Consider the following 12038-nt stretch of genomic DNA (forward strand, 5'->3'; position numbering starts at 1 on the left):
AATGCTGTAAACGGATAGATATAGCTATGTTGGTTGCCGCTTTGAAAACAATGTTGCAAATGAGAATTTTTAGGTAATTGAAACATGCTAAATGATCTCAAGGAATTTATACAAATACAGCCTCTCATTTACAGATAAATGTGTAGGCAAAAACCTGAGTAAATAATATTCAGGAAATTGGGAATGAAACATCAACGGTCAAGATATATATATATACACATCTTGATAGCTTCCTGAATCCTTTGATTCTTTTTTCACTCAAATGGTAGAATACAAAATGTACAAAGTATCTTTTTCCATTTCCGCTTCTAAATAAACTTTGCAATAAGAGAGAACAAATTACACCTTTGGCATTGGAACTAAGAATGGCTTTGAAACCCTTGTTGCAATATTTCCCCCAGCCTCCTGTATAGAGCTTGTTGTTCATCGAATGATAGGTTCATGAATATCTGGAATAAACCATGGTTAAACCATTTCTCAATATATTCATTAATTGACATACAAAGTAAAATACAAAATAACATCAACAGAGTACCTGATCCAGGATCATTTCAACTGATAAATTTTGCGGCACAACAAATGACTGATGATATATATAGGCAAACACGGCCATTACCATCTGCACCAAGGATAAATAAATAAATTTGTCAATAATTCACAACTATATAATATTATACTTACAATTCAAAGGAGGGTATACTCTTAGATTGGAAAACAAATATGACTACTACTATCTCCATTTATCATCAAAGACACACCTTTCTTCTTCTTCTTTTTTTTTGTCTTTTTGGTGGTGTTAACGGTGTATCCGAGCACGAGAAACCATGATTTTGGATGTATGATATTCTATATAATTCTAAAAGTTGTAAAAATATTAGCAATTTGTGATAAATAAGAGTCTACCTGGCAGTCCATTCTATCAGTAATTCCCCCGTGTCCCGGAATACTGTCACCAAAGTCCTGCAAAACGTGGAAAATTCAGCTAATCTGTTCATACCTTTGACCTAGATGGATGATATTCATTTGCTCATTTGTATATCATAAAAGCAGAACTAAAGAGAGGATACCTTTATTTTAAAAGCCCTTTTGAAGCCACTTGCAAAGAAGCCTCCAAAAGGTGCAATAATCGAAGCAAACAAACCAAGACATAGAGCATGCCCTTGAACTGGCAGGATTGTTATCTCTTGCCAAGGAAACTGCATATTAAAAGATAGAATGTCACTCGTTATAATGTCATATATTATAGGAATCTGGATTGGCACTTCATGATTACAGTATTGTCATATTTTATAAGCTGAATGTTTTATTTTCGAATCCCACAACATGCATTCTTTAATTGTGACTTGATCTTAGAAGAATGAAACCTGCATCAACTGGTCAAAATATTGCGGAGTGAGTTTAAGGATTATGAATTCAGCCGAATGTTAAGTGCTTACCCAGTGTGGAATCCATCCCGATAAGGAGTAAGGTTCTGGCTTAAACAGTGGGCCAGGATCACAATCAAGCCAACCAGTTGTCAAGTCCTGCATGTTATTCCCAGCAACATGAACATAAGTAAATCAGTTGTCAAATAAAACTTCACAATATATCAATTAGTTAAGGTAGGCAAGAGGTACCTTCCTTGGACATGTTAGCCACTTAGATCGACCCATGACGTTAGCAAGCTACAAGAGAGTTTTATACAATCATATTAACATTCAATTCAGCACACAGCTTTATTGATTTATAATAACACTTCAGAAAGCATGTAACTGCGAAGAATTTCACCAAAAAACTAATCAAGTTTTCCAAGAGCAGAGAGTTTATTCAGGATGTTGGGTCATTTAATGACACAGGAACACAAAGCATCCTTAAAGATTCTGGTTGATTGGCAATGGCCCCAGCCCCCACCCAAACCACTCCAATGGTTGCATCTTCAACATCCCCCCCTTCTTTTTTTTTTTTATAAAAGGAAACCCTGAATTTTTGCTCACCAGAAATGCAGAGATGATAGTTGAAATTGAAGCCCCAATAAACCCCTCCCAAGTTTTCTTTGGAGATAACTTGATCAAAGGAGTTCTTCCAAAGAAGAAACCAAAAATATAAGCAGCAATGTCATTAATGACGATAAGTGTTGCAGGAAGAAGAAACCTGTATAGTAAGTTCAAGCATAAAAATAGCATTAATCAACTCAATTGTCAAACCATGTGCGTAAGTCTTGAAGCCAAAAGAGACTAATGGTAGCAAGGACATTTTATTTGAATTAAAGTAACGGGTGGCATAGGAACACTAAATACATGAATGAAACAATTATATCAACGATATAGGTCAACATATAAAAATCACCTTAACCTACAACTTCACAAAGAAAAAGAATATACTCAACAATGAACCGAAGATAAGTTAACGGGCATATATTTAACCTATGAGAAAGGCACTAAGGATAGGAATTTATTCATACAGCAAAAATGATAGGTATGGATATGACTATATTAACATAATTTGCCCATCTCAATTTTACTTTGTTCATGTAACTATGAATTTGCATGGAAGCTCGACAGCCTTGCAAGCCTATTTGTTTTACGAACTGCATAATCAAAGAAAATTACATTATATAGCCAGTTCCCTTATCTCTGGAAAGTAGGCAAATAATTTTTAATGAGAAGAGAAACATACTTCTCCCTGTTCTTACTATTCACTACAAGGTTTTTCCCACCAGAGCAAAGTTCAACCACTTTCCTGTGTCCTAATTCATCCACCTCTCTCACAAACGTCAGTCCTAAAGCATCTGAATCAATGAAATCAGCATCCATCTCCAATATTTGCTTGCAGCTACTGTACAAGTAAGGATCTGCCGCCTGTATATCTTCTAAAGTAACAGACTTTCCAGCCAATTGCTTGAAAAACAAACGGTCAAAAACAATACCCACTTGCACCTTATGCATTAAAGCTAATGCAATAACACGACCAGCAAAACTGAAGTACTTTAGATGCAGAGGATCTACCTTAGATGCTGCAAACAAGAAGACATAGTAAACTTGGCTATGCATGAGTGCTTTATTAATATTCACAGATGATTAATGCAAATCCACCAATCATCCAAAAGGATGAGTATGCACGGATTGACATGGACTTCTATTTGCTTTTGTCATCAACAAGCAACTGGCCTCCATTTGCTTTGGTAACTTCTGGAACAGCCTGAGATTAAAGACAATGAAAACCAAATCACCTCAAATAGCAGAGAAAAATTTGCCCAGATAGATACCACTGGGATTGAAAAGAAGTCAGATATTGCTTCCAATCATTTGGTTTTTTTCAATTAGTATCTTGACAATTTTTCACTCTCCAATATTTTATGCAAAATATGGTTTACAGTGAGAAATCAAGGTTTAAACAAATAACCTCGGTTGAGCGTTTTCGGTGCCTAATCTTGGCACCAGTAGATGACGGGGCACTGGTACTAGTATCATTCTGCATAGCTCTTCAATAAGATTTCACCTGATTGGAAGACAATGTGAAAATCACGTGTAGCTAGAAGATGACACCTGCAAAGTAAATGCATAAAATATACTTCTCTATACATATAAAGCATACAACTTAATACGCTTATCACACTATGTCCTATCACCTAACAAAATATCAGGGGGTAAAAGAAAATTCAAGTGAACTGAATCGGTGATTCCCGTTGAACGAAATTAAATTCTGCAAAAGAGCCTTAAATATTTTGGTATTTGATCTCATTTGCTATTTACTTATTACATCAACTCTCTTGTTGTCACTATCATTATCATGTACTTCTTCTCCATAGTACACCTACAGAATCTGCCAAGGAACTTGATTATTTCCCATTAATTTAGCCACTTTATTTGGTGTGAAATATTGAATTTCACCTAAAAGAAGTTTATAATCATGATCAGTCATCCCTTCTTATCAACTAGATATCTGATACAACTTCCCTAACTTAGTGGACTATAAAACAGAATTTAATACAAAATGCCTGATATGCCTTTTTTTATATATAGAGAGAGAGATACAAAAGGTGTCATCAACCACAGAAAACTCAATTTAACACTTTTTTATTTCATTCACAAAAGCTCAGAGATGCTACACAAAAAGTTAATCATGTATTAGAATGGTTAAATAGGGCATCACTAGAGGCCCTAATAGTCATATAGGAGGGGAGAGGTTAGCCATTGGGAGATGCTGGGTGTCAGGGATGACCCTCGGCCAAGGAATGTCTGCCAATATGGAGAAACCTATACGGGGAACTACCTATACTGATGAGCCATGGAAGGCTTTTAGCCTTTAGAGATTTCACACTGCCTTTGCAGCCAGCCTACCCTAAAAGGACTCTATTTGAATTCTTATGGATATCAAAAGTAAATCCCTCTTGCACTACGCTCTAAACAAGCTCTCGTCACCCCACAACCCCAAAACCACCCTATCGCCAACTTATACCTTTTAGGAATGATGCTCCTTGATAATCCATTTTGCAGAACATTTTCCCTCCATAGTTTTGATCACAAGCAATCCAAAAAGGCAACTCAATCTGATCAAAGCTCCATGAGAAATCAGTTTAATGGAGTCAAAGGCTTGTCTCGTGTGAGAAACCTAGGAGACTTAATCCTACTTCAATAGACATCATCTGTTAAATTGATTAATGTGCATGGTTGATGACTGAATCTGAATTCAAAAATGGAGACTCAATTGAAGATACTAGTATTGTAGTACAAGTACATGAATACAGCTATCACCCAGATACTGTTCGTCAATGTATGATATCCATCGCATATTCACATTTGCATAACATAAATTCAGAAATTGAAACCAAATCCCCGACCCACCTATGTTGACTTCATGTGCATCTATATAACTTCCTAATTTGGAGGAATGCTACACTTTCACGAACTACTGAGTACTGATCCCTAATCAGAAACTCCTCTATCCATTCAAATGATAAGACCTATTCACCACAAAACCACTCCTGCATTACCAATACTCCATCCCCACACGCTTGAACTTCCATAAAGTCGCTGACTTTGAAATTTCCGTATCCCATTCATCCCTCAACTGCTCCATGATGCAAAACATTTTCCAGTTATATCACACATCTATACCACAGACAAAAATACAAATAAATAATGCACAACTAAAATTTCTTATTTTTTCCTTATTTATACAATAAAATCATTTACAATAAACTCAAAGCTTTGTGAGTGACGAATCTCGAAGACTAAAGGTGCTTGGTGAAGCATGAAAGAAAAAACCAGATTCAAAATCAGAAACAGTTCATTACAGTTAAACCTATACCAGACTCGAAAATAATAACAAAAGCACACACTTGAAAAATCAACAATCCAAAAAGGAAAAACAAAGTGTAAATAAAGAAAAAGATAAAAATGGAAGATAAGTAATAGCGAGATAGTGAGTGTTAAAGTGAGAAGTTAAAAAGCATGGAACCTGGTTGGGTTGAAGAAGACGCTATGAGAGAGAAGAAGAAGAAGAAGAGAATGTGAAGAGTGAAGAATAATAGAGGAGGGAGGGAGGGGTAATAAGAGAAGAGAAGAGAAGAGAAGAGAAGAGAATCAGAGAATATAGACGAAAGCACGCAAAAACGGTGAAGCTTTTTTGTTAACGAGAAAGTGTAGACCAGAATTTCTTTGTTGTCAAACTCATCAACACCACCAACATCAAATTATTTGAGACTCCTTTTAATCAAATTAAATCATTCTTATGCAATTTATTATGCTTTATTTGGTTGTAATAACAGAATAAGATAAAATATTAGAATAAGACATAAATAATATAAACATAAAAATTAATATTTTTATATTTGATGGTAAATTAGATTATATTTATTATTTTTTATTATATAATATATAAAAATATTAAAAATTATTATAATATTACTTTTGTTAATTATTTTTAATTATTAACTTAATTTTTTTAGTTTAATAATCTAAAAATATATTTTAGTCTATATTTTTAAATATTAATAATTAATTTATGATAACAAATAAATAAATTATCATGATCTTTAATATTTTTTTATAATATATATTACATTATTATTTAAAATGTGTTTTTTCATTATATTAAGAAAAAATATTTGACTCTTTGAAGGTATATAAAAGGCTTAGAGAAGGGAGGAGTTAAATTTATGACTTTTTTTTTTAGCTTAATGAATTAACCCTTTTGAAATGAATTTGCGGTCTAAATCTGTTTGCATTAAGCAGCGGAAAATTTATGAGACAATTTCATTTTGTCTCACGAATATCAAAAAACAAGACAAAGTAGAGAAGAAAAAAGCTAACACCTCCATGTATCCTGATTCGGTTGCTTGTGCTATGCAACATATGTCCAGTCTCCTCCACAACAATGGAAGAGAACCTTAATTGTCGACGAAGAGATAATACTTATTGGTCTCTGAAATGTTGTTCGTATTTCAATACATAGTTGTAAAAACCGAACTGGATCGACTGGTTCGACCAGAAAACTAGTGAACCGGATTAGATCGGTTTACTCCTTGGACTGTTTAAGGAATAAATCGGTGTGAACCATTAAGAATCTGTGCAAACCGGTTTAACCAAACTGATATGCTTGAAAAAAAATTTAAAATGTTTTCACAAGGTCTCGAAGCAAGAACCTTGAAGCAAAAACAACCTCTACTTGCCACTTAACCATTACACTTCTAAGTGTTATATTTGACAAATACTAATTATATAGCATACATAAATATCTAATTTAATTTAATTTTTGTTTTTTCTATTTTTAAAATTAATTATATTTTAATTATATACTATTATTAATATAAATATAAATTTCACTAAAAATTTATTAATTTACTTGATTTATTTTATTGCTAGTATTGTGATTAAGGTTGTTTGTTTTGATGTTAGTGTTAAAATCTACTGATATTATAGTTAGATGATAAGATTCGTGAATTAATTATTTTTTTTATTGTGTCAAAATAAGATACTATTGTAGTATGAAAATTTTATGGTTTTTTTATAGGAAAAATTATTCTGAAGGACCGTTAGAGAGATTTAATTATTAAAAAGGACCTTTAATACAAAAATTAGTAAGAAGGACCAAATTTTTTTATAATATTTAAGAAGACAACCAAATCTTTTTATAACAAAGAGATAAATCTTTTTATAAAAAGTCCTCTTGTCATGAAAGGTGCCCTTGAAGCTTAGCCCATACTGCTGAAGAAGTAAATCCACCTTCCACTCCTCCATGATTTTATAGTCCCCTTTGGTGTAGTGTGGATAGTGAAGAGGCATTTGAAACTCTCAACAAGTAGTAGGATACTCTTATTGGGTCAATCCTTCTTCAACAGTTTTGTCAATAGTGTAGTACCCCAAAATATGGCAAGCTGAGTGAACAAGCCATCTAAGAGCCATTTAGTGCATGTTTGGGCGTCATTATTTTGTAAAAAAAAGATCTTTTTTATTTTTTAATGCGTTTGGCAAATTTTTAGTAGTAAAAGTAAAAGCACTAGTAAAATAAAAAAAAAAGATCTTTTTTGAGAAGCTGTAATTTACATCTTTTTTTAAAAGATCTTTTTTCCTTAAAAAAAGATGTTTTTCATGTAATAAATAAACAAAAAAGTACTTTTATATTGTTATACCTAAACATAATTGATAGATAAAAAGACCTTTTTATATGAGATATCCAAACAAAAAATTACTTTTACTTCTCTATAAGATCTTTTAAAAAAATATAACTCAAAAAAAGATCTTTTCTTAAAAGCTCACCCAAACAAGCCTTAAGGGTGAATATTAAACAATGTAATCTTAGAGGCAGTAGTGCTCCAATTTTTGTTTCAGGTGAATCTTGCACATATTAAACATGTTTATATATAGGTGCACTGTGCACAACAATAATGTATACATACATGAAACAATTTCGGACAAAATTAACAAAAAAATATTAAGATATTTGAATATTCATTCATACTCTTGCTAATAATTGAATGGTAGACATTTATTATTTGATTTTTTTTATTAATTACTTATTTATTTTTTTATTTTTGTGATCTTTAGCTAACGAAAAAAAAGACAAAAGATCATAAGAGTAAAAAATAAATAAATAATAAAAATGATTAAAATTTTAGAAAAAATAAAAATTGTTAATATAAAAATTATAAAAAAATAAATAAATAGTTAAAATTTAATATTTTAATAATTAAATATTCCTAACGATCTTTTAGAGTAATTTTTTTTAATTAATTAATTAATTAATCTCAAGTGAATATTCATACATATGTATATAACGTTGAGAATCAAACAACATATATTAAAGATTATAAAAAATAATTAAGGATATATTTATCTCCTTATAAAAAGATTTGGTCCTTCTTACTAATTTTGGTATTAAAAGTCCTTTTTAATAATTAAATCTTCTTAATAGTCCTTTAGAATAATTTTTCCTTTTTTATATTAGTTATTTTTAGAAGTTGAGACTTGATTCTTCATAAAATGTTAGTGAAGATATGTATTTCAAATTTTAATTTTAAGTTTTTAACTATTTTATATTTTATATTTAGGTGAGACCGATTTTATCGGTTCAACCAGTGATTTATCGGTTGAACCAATAAACCAGTGAACCAGTAGTTTGACCGGTTCGATCACTGGTTTGGTTCTAACAACTATGTTTCAATCTAATTTCAAAAATTTCGATTTACTCAATTTAGTCTCCCAACTTAATAGTTATGACTCACATTGGTTCCTAATCTTATTTTTGTCACTGTCTCACAAAATCGTTAACGACATGTTGAGATGGACTAACGACTGCTACATTATACATTCTAGCGACTATTTGACGTGGCAATCGAAATTTTTTTTTACCTTATTTTTTTCAACTAAATACTTAAAAAATCAAATTAAAGCTCGAATCTAACTTCAAAATATAACTTTAACTTATGTAGTGATTAATTTAAATGAGAATCAAATAAATCAAAATTCAACATCATTTTTATTAATGTTTTCAAATTCGAAATTTCTATACCAAAATTAACTAGGATTTTTTTTTAAATTAAAAATTTAATGAAATAGTGACTTTAATTATCTTAACCAATGTCCTAATTAATTACTTTTATGTCTTAAAAAAACTATATATGAGAAAAAAATAATTCATTTATCTACTTTAATAAATAGTTATTTTACTAAAATGAAAGAAACTATTTTTTTAGAATTTTTTAAGAACTAATTAATATTATATATTTTTTTTACACTACATTTAATTATAAAAAATTTATTTATTTTTAATGCTTATAAATAAAAAAATTAAATTAGTGAATCTTAATTTATAATATAATAATAATATAGTAATTATTTTATATATTGTACGAATATAAATTAATTGTTTTTTTATTTATAAAAATTTTAAGAAGCTTGAGCATATATATATATATATATATATATATATATATATATATATATATATATATATTGATGAATGTGATATATCTTTTTATGTAAATAATCTTTTAAAAAAAATCTAATAGTTAATCTATTACCTTTTTTGTTTTAGTCCAAATTAAATGTTTTTTATTGTTTTTAGAAAAAAAATATTTTGAGGAATTTAATAATATGTGATAAGAAACACCAAATAAATTATACAGAAACCAATTAAAACATAACATGAAAATATCTTTAAAAAAAATATTTTAAGCGTCTTTATCTGAGTGGCCTCCTTATTATTATATACGTTGTGTGCAATGAGGAAAAAAAATTATACAGTAAAAAAGTACACTTAATAATGTACTAAAAAATAATAAAAATATAATTTTCCACAATAACAATGATGATGATAGTAAATAAATAAATAAATAAATAAAAGAGAAATGGAAGATAGGCATATATAATAGCAAAGAGAGCGTGGGAGGGAATATACTCAATATAGACGATTATTGAGTGTGAGCGTGTGATCATGTGAAGTGAAGGTACCATCCATCAGCATTTTCCTCACTACATTTCGTAACTACCATTCTTCTATCTTCAGCTACGCGCAAATTAAACTCATCACATCTATATAAATATATATATACTCTTCACTTTCTCCCCTTCGCTCGACGGAAAATGAGTCGGGGAATGTCTGGTGCTCTTCTTCTTCTCGCTTTTGTTGTGGTTGCAACCAGCAAATGGCGCGTGGTAGCGGAGCTGCACCATGTCGTTGGTGGTGATCGTGGCTGGGATCCCGATTCTGACCTCCTTTCATGGTCTAATCACAGGGTCTTTAGGGTCGGAGACCAAATCTGTAAGCTTCTATCTATTTCTTCTTCTTCCATTTTCTTTACATTATTTTTCTTGCTTTCTTATTTAACACTATTAAATACGATGAATACTCATGTGTACTTATTTTATATGAAGTTGATAGTTAAGAGATATTAAATAATAATTTAATTAAATAAATTAAATTATCTAACTATCTTCGAATATAACTGTATGGATATAAATTTTTATCATTAAATATTTGTTGAGTTTATATACCATGGATAACTCGACCTCACACTCTCTCTAATAATAAAATATTTATAATCTGTATAATTTCTCATATATATGTTAGTCCCTTATTTGTTAAAAAAAAAGCATATTAAAAGTTAAAACATGACATAAAAATTTTCCATTGTTAGATTTGTTTGGATGTTCATAGACACCTCTTTTAATGTCTAAGTATCTAAACAACTCTTCTAAGGAAAAAAAATAACTGAGAAAAAATGTGATACTTTAACTTGCTTGTTTAAAAATCTCTTTTGTATTATTACGTGTGGGTATTGCCCTTGATTTTGTTCTTTTTCATTATGGTTTTGATGATTCTCAATCTGTTCGAAGCTTCCTATTCGTTTGTCATATGGCTTGGGACCTGGAGACACTGGGACCTCTACTTTGTGTCTTTTAACTTATATGAGAAAGAATGAGAAAAACTTAAAAATGATCTTATACTTATAAAAATGACTAGTCTTAATTGAATACATTAATATGGTTAAATTTTTGGTGGGGTACGTGGCACGTGCCAAAATGGGCAGGGTTCACATACTCAGTGGCGCAGGGACTAATAGCTGAGGTGGAAAGCAGAGAAGAATATGAAGCATGTGATGTGAGGAACCCTATCAAGATGTACAACGAGGGACTCCATACCGTACCACTTGAGAGGGAAGGGATCAGGTACTTCGCCAGCACAGACCCTCAAAACTGCAAGACTGGTCTTAAGCTACACCTTCACATTCTTCCCAAGGATCATGATCATCATGATAATGCACCCCCAGTCACCAAAATAGTTGAGGCTGTTGCACCCTCTACCCCTTCTTCTGCTTATTCTCTCTCTTATCATTATTGTCATGGAACGATTCTTGCGCTTGTGCTTATGTTCTTTGTCACCATGCTCCTTGCTTAGCTTCTTCATGCATGGTACAAGCAAGCACATATATTTACATGTATGAGAGGAGAACAATAATACAGAATATTTTCAGATCTTTCCTCTTATGTATCTATTTTTTTTAAAAAAAGGAACATATTATTGTTGTATGAATGATTAAATTGGTTACCTGTGCTTTACAGAATTTCTGTGTGTTCTCTAATTTGTGAATTTTACTAAGTCCGCTGATTCTGTTTGTTCTACTTTTGTTAGTTGCATATTGTTTGAAATAGTAAATATTATGTAAAAAAAATACAAATGCTTTTCTCATTTTATAATGAATTTAACTTTGATACATTTGCAACATAAAAAATTTTAAACTGTTGACCAATTAAAAGTTGGTGTGAGGAGAAAGGGAATTATATATCCGTTGTTATTTTGGCGCTAATACTCCTAAACCTAAAGAATGCAGAGTTCGGATTCGAAAACCCAATGGAATTATATAGCAGAATAAGGCAGTCCAGTGAGTAAATAATTTCTGATTTTTTCTTTGTCCCTATTTTGCAAGCAAATTCACCTGCTTCTTCAACTTCATATGAAGAGAAGAATGGAAACCTGGTAAATGGGTATGGAGGCAATTCTAATAAAAAAAAAATTGTTTTCTGATTTATTATTTTTTTAAAACTTCGTAGCAGTGC

The 12038-nt window shown here is 30.8% G+C and overlaps 2 protein-coding genes across 6 annotated transcripts; one reads left to right on the forward strand and one right to left on the reverse strand.

Annotated features, from left to right (window-relative positions):
- Positions 1 to 66: 66 nt before the first annotated feature.
- LOC112795989 (phosphatidate cytidylyltransferase 1-like) lies at positions 67 to 5683 on the reverse strand. Of its 5 annotated transcripts, none has more exons than XM_072233902.1 (11): positions 5440 to 5671; positions 3382 to 3524; positions 2985 to 3177; positions 2656 to 2876; positions 1974 to 2130; positions 1617 to 1664; positions 1437 to 1523; positions 1068 to 1196; positions 904 to 960; positions 536 to 619; positions 67 to 449 (listed from the first exon to the last, which is right to left on the reverse strand). In XM_072233902.1, the coding sequence occupies exons 3-11, from the start codon at positions 3027 to 3029 to the stop codon at positions 360 to 362; spliced, it is 918 nt and encodes a 305-aa protein (XP_072090003.1). In that variant the 5' UTR covers positions 3030 to 3177; positions 3382 to 3524; positions 5440 to 5671; the 3' UTR covers positions 67 to 359. The 5 variants fall into 5 exon arrangements, with proteins under 5 accessions (XP_072090003.1, XP_072090004.1, XP_072090002.1 ...); XM_072233903.1 differs by having other exon boundaries at positions 3382 to 3477; positions 5440 to 5644; XM_072233901.1 differs by having other exon boundaries at positions 2656 to 3177; positions 3382 to 3477; positions 5440 to 5683.
- A 4192-nt stretch (positions 5684 to 9875) lies between these two features.
- On the forward strand, positions 9876 to 11545 carry LOC112795992 (umecyanin). The gene is made up of 2 exons (XM_025838225.3): positions 9876 to 10242; positions 11012 to 11545. Exons 1-2 carry the CDS (start codon positions 10065 to 10067, stop codon positions 11377 to 11379), a joined length of 546 nt encoding a protein of 181 aa, XP_025694010.1. The 5' UTR covers positions 9876 to 10064; the 3' UTR covers positions 11380 to 11545.
- Positions 11546 to 12038: the final 493 nt, after the last annotated feature.

Source organism: Arachis hypogaea, chromosome 4 (genome assembly GCF_003086295.3).
Source record: "Arachis hypogaea cultivar Tifrunner chromosome 4, arahy.Tifrunner.gnm2.J5K5, whole genome shotgun sequence".
Lineage (NCBI taxonomy): Eukaryota > Viridiplantae > Streptophyta > Magnoliopsida > Fabales > Fabaceae > Arachis > Arachis hypogaea.

Coding starts and splice junctions, on each gene's coding strand:
- LOC112795989 (XM_072233901.1), bottom strand. CDS start 3,029: ATGCATAGCCAAGTTTACTATGTCTTCTTGTTTGCAGCATCTAAGGTA. Junction 2,131..2,655: donor AATAGTAAGAACAGGGAGAA/GTATGTTTCTCT, acceptor CTTACTATACAG/GTTTCTTCTTCCTGCAACAC. Junction 961..1,067: donor AAAGGGCTTTTAAAATAAAG/GTATCCTCTCTT, acceptor CACGTTTTGCAG/GACTTTGGTGACAGTATTCC.
- LOC112795992 (XM_025838225.3), top strand. CDS start 10,065: ATGAGTCGGGGAATGTCTGGTGCTCTTCTTCTTCTCGCTTTTGTTGTG. Junction 10,243..11,011: donor TAGGGTCGGAGACCAAATCT/GTAAGCTTCTAT, acceptor CAAAATGGGCAG/GGTTCACATACTCAGTGGCG.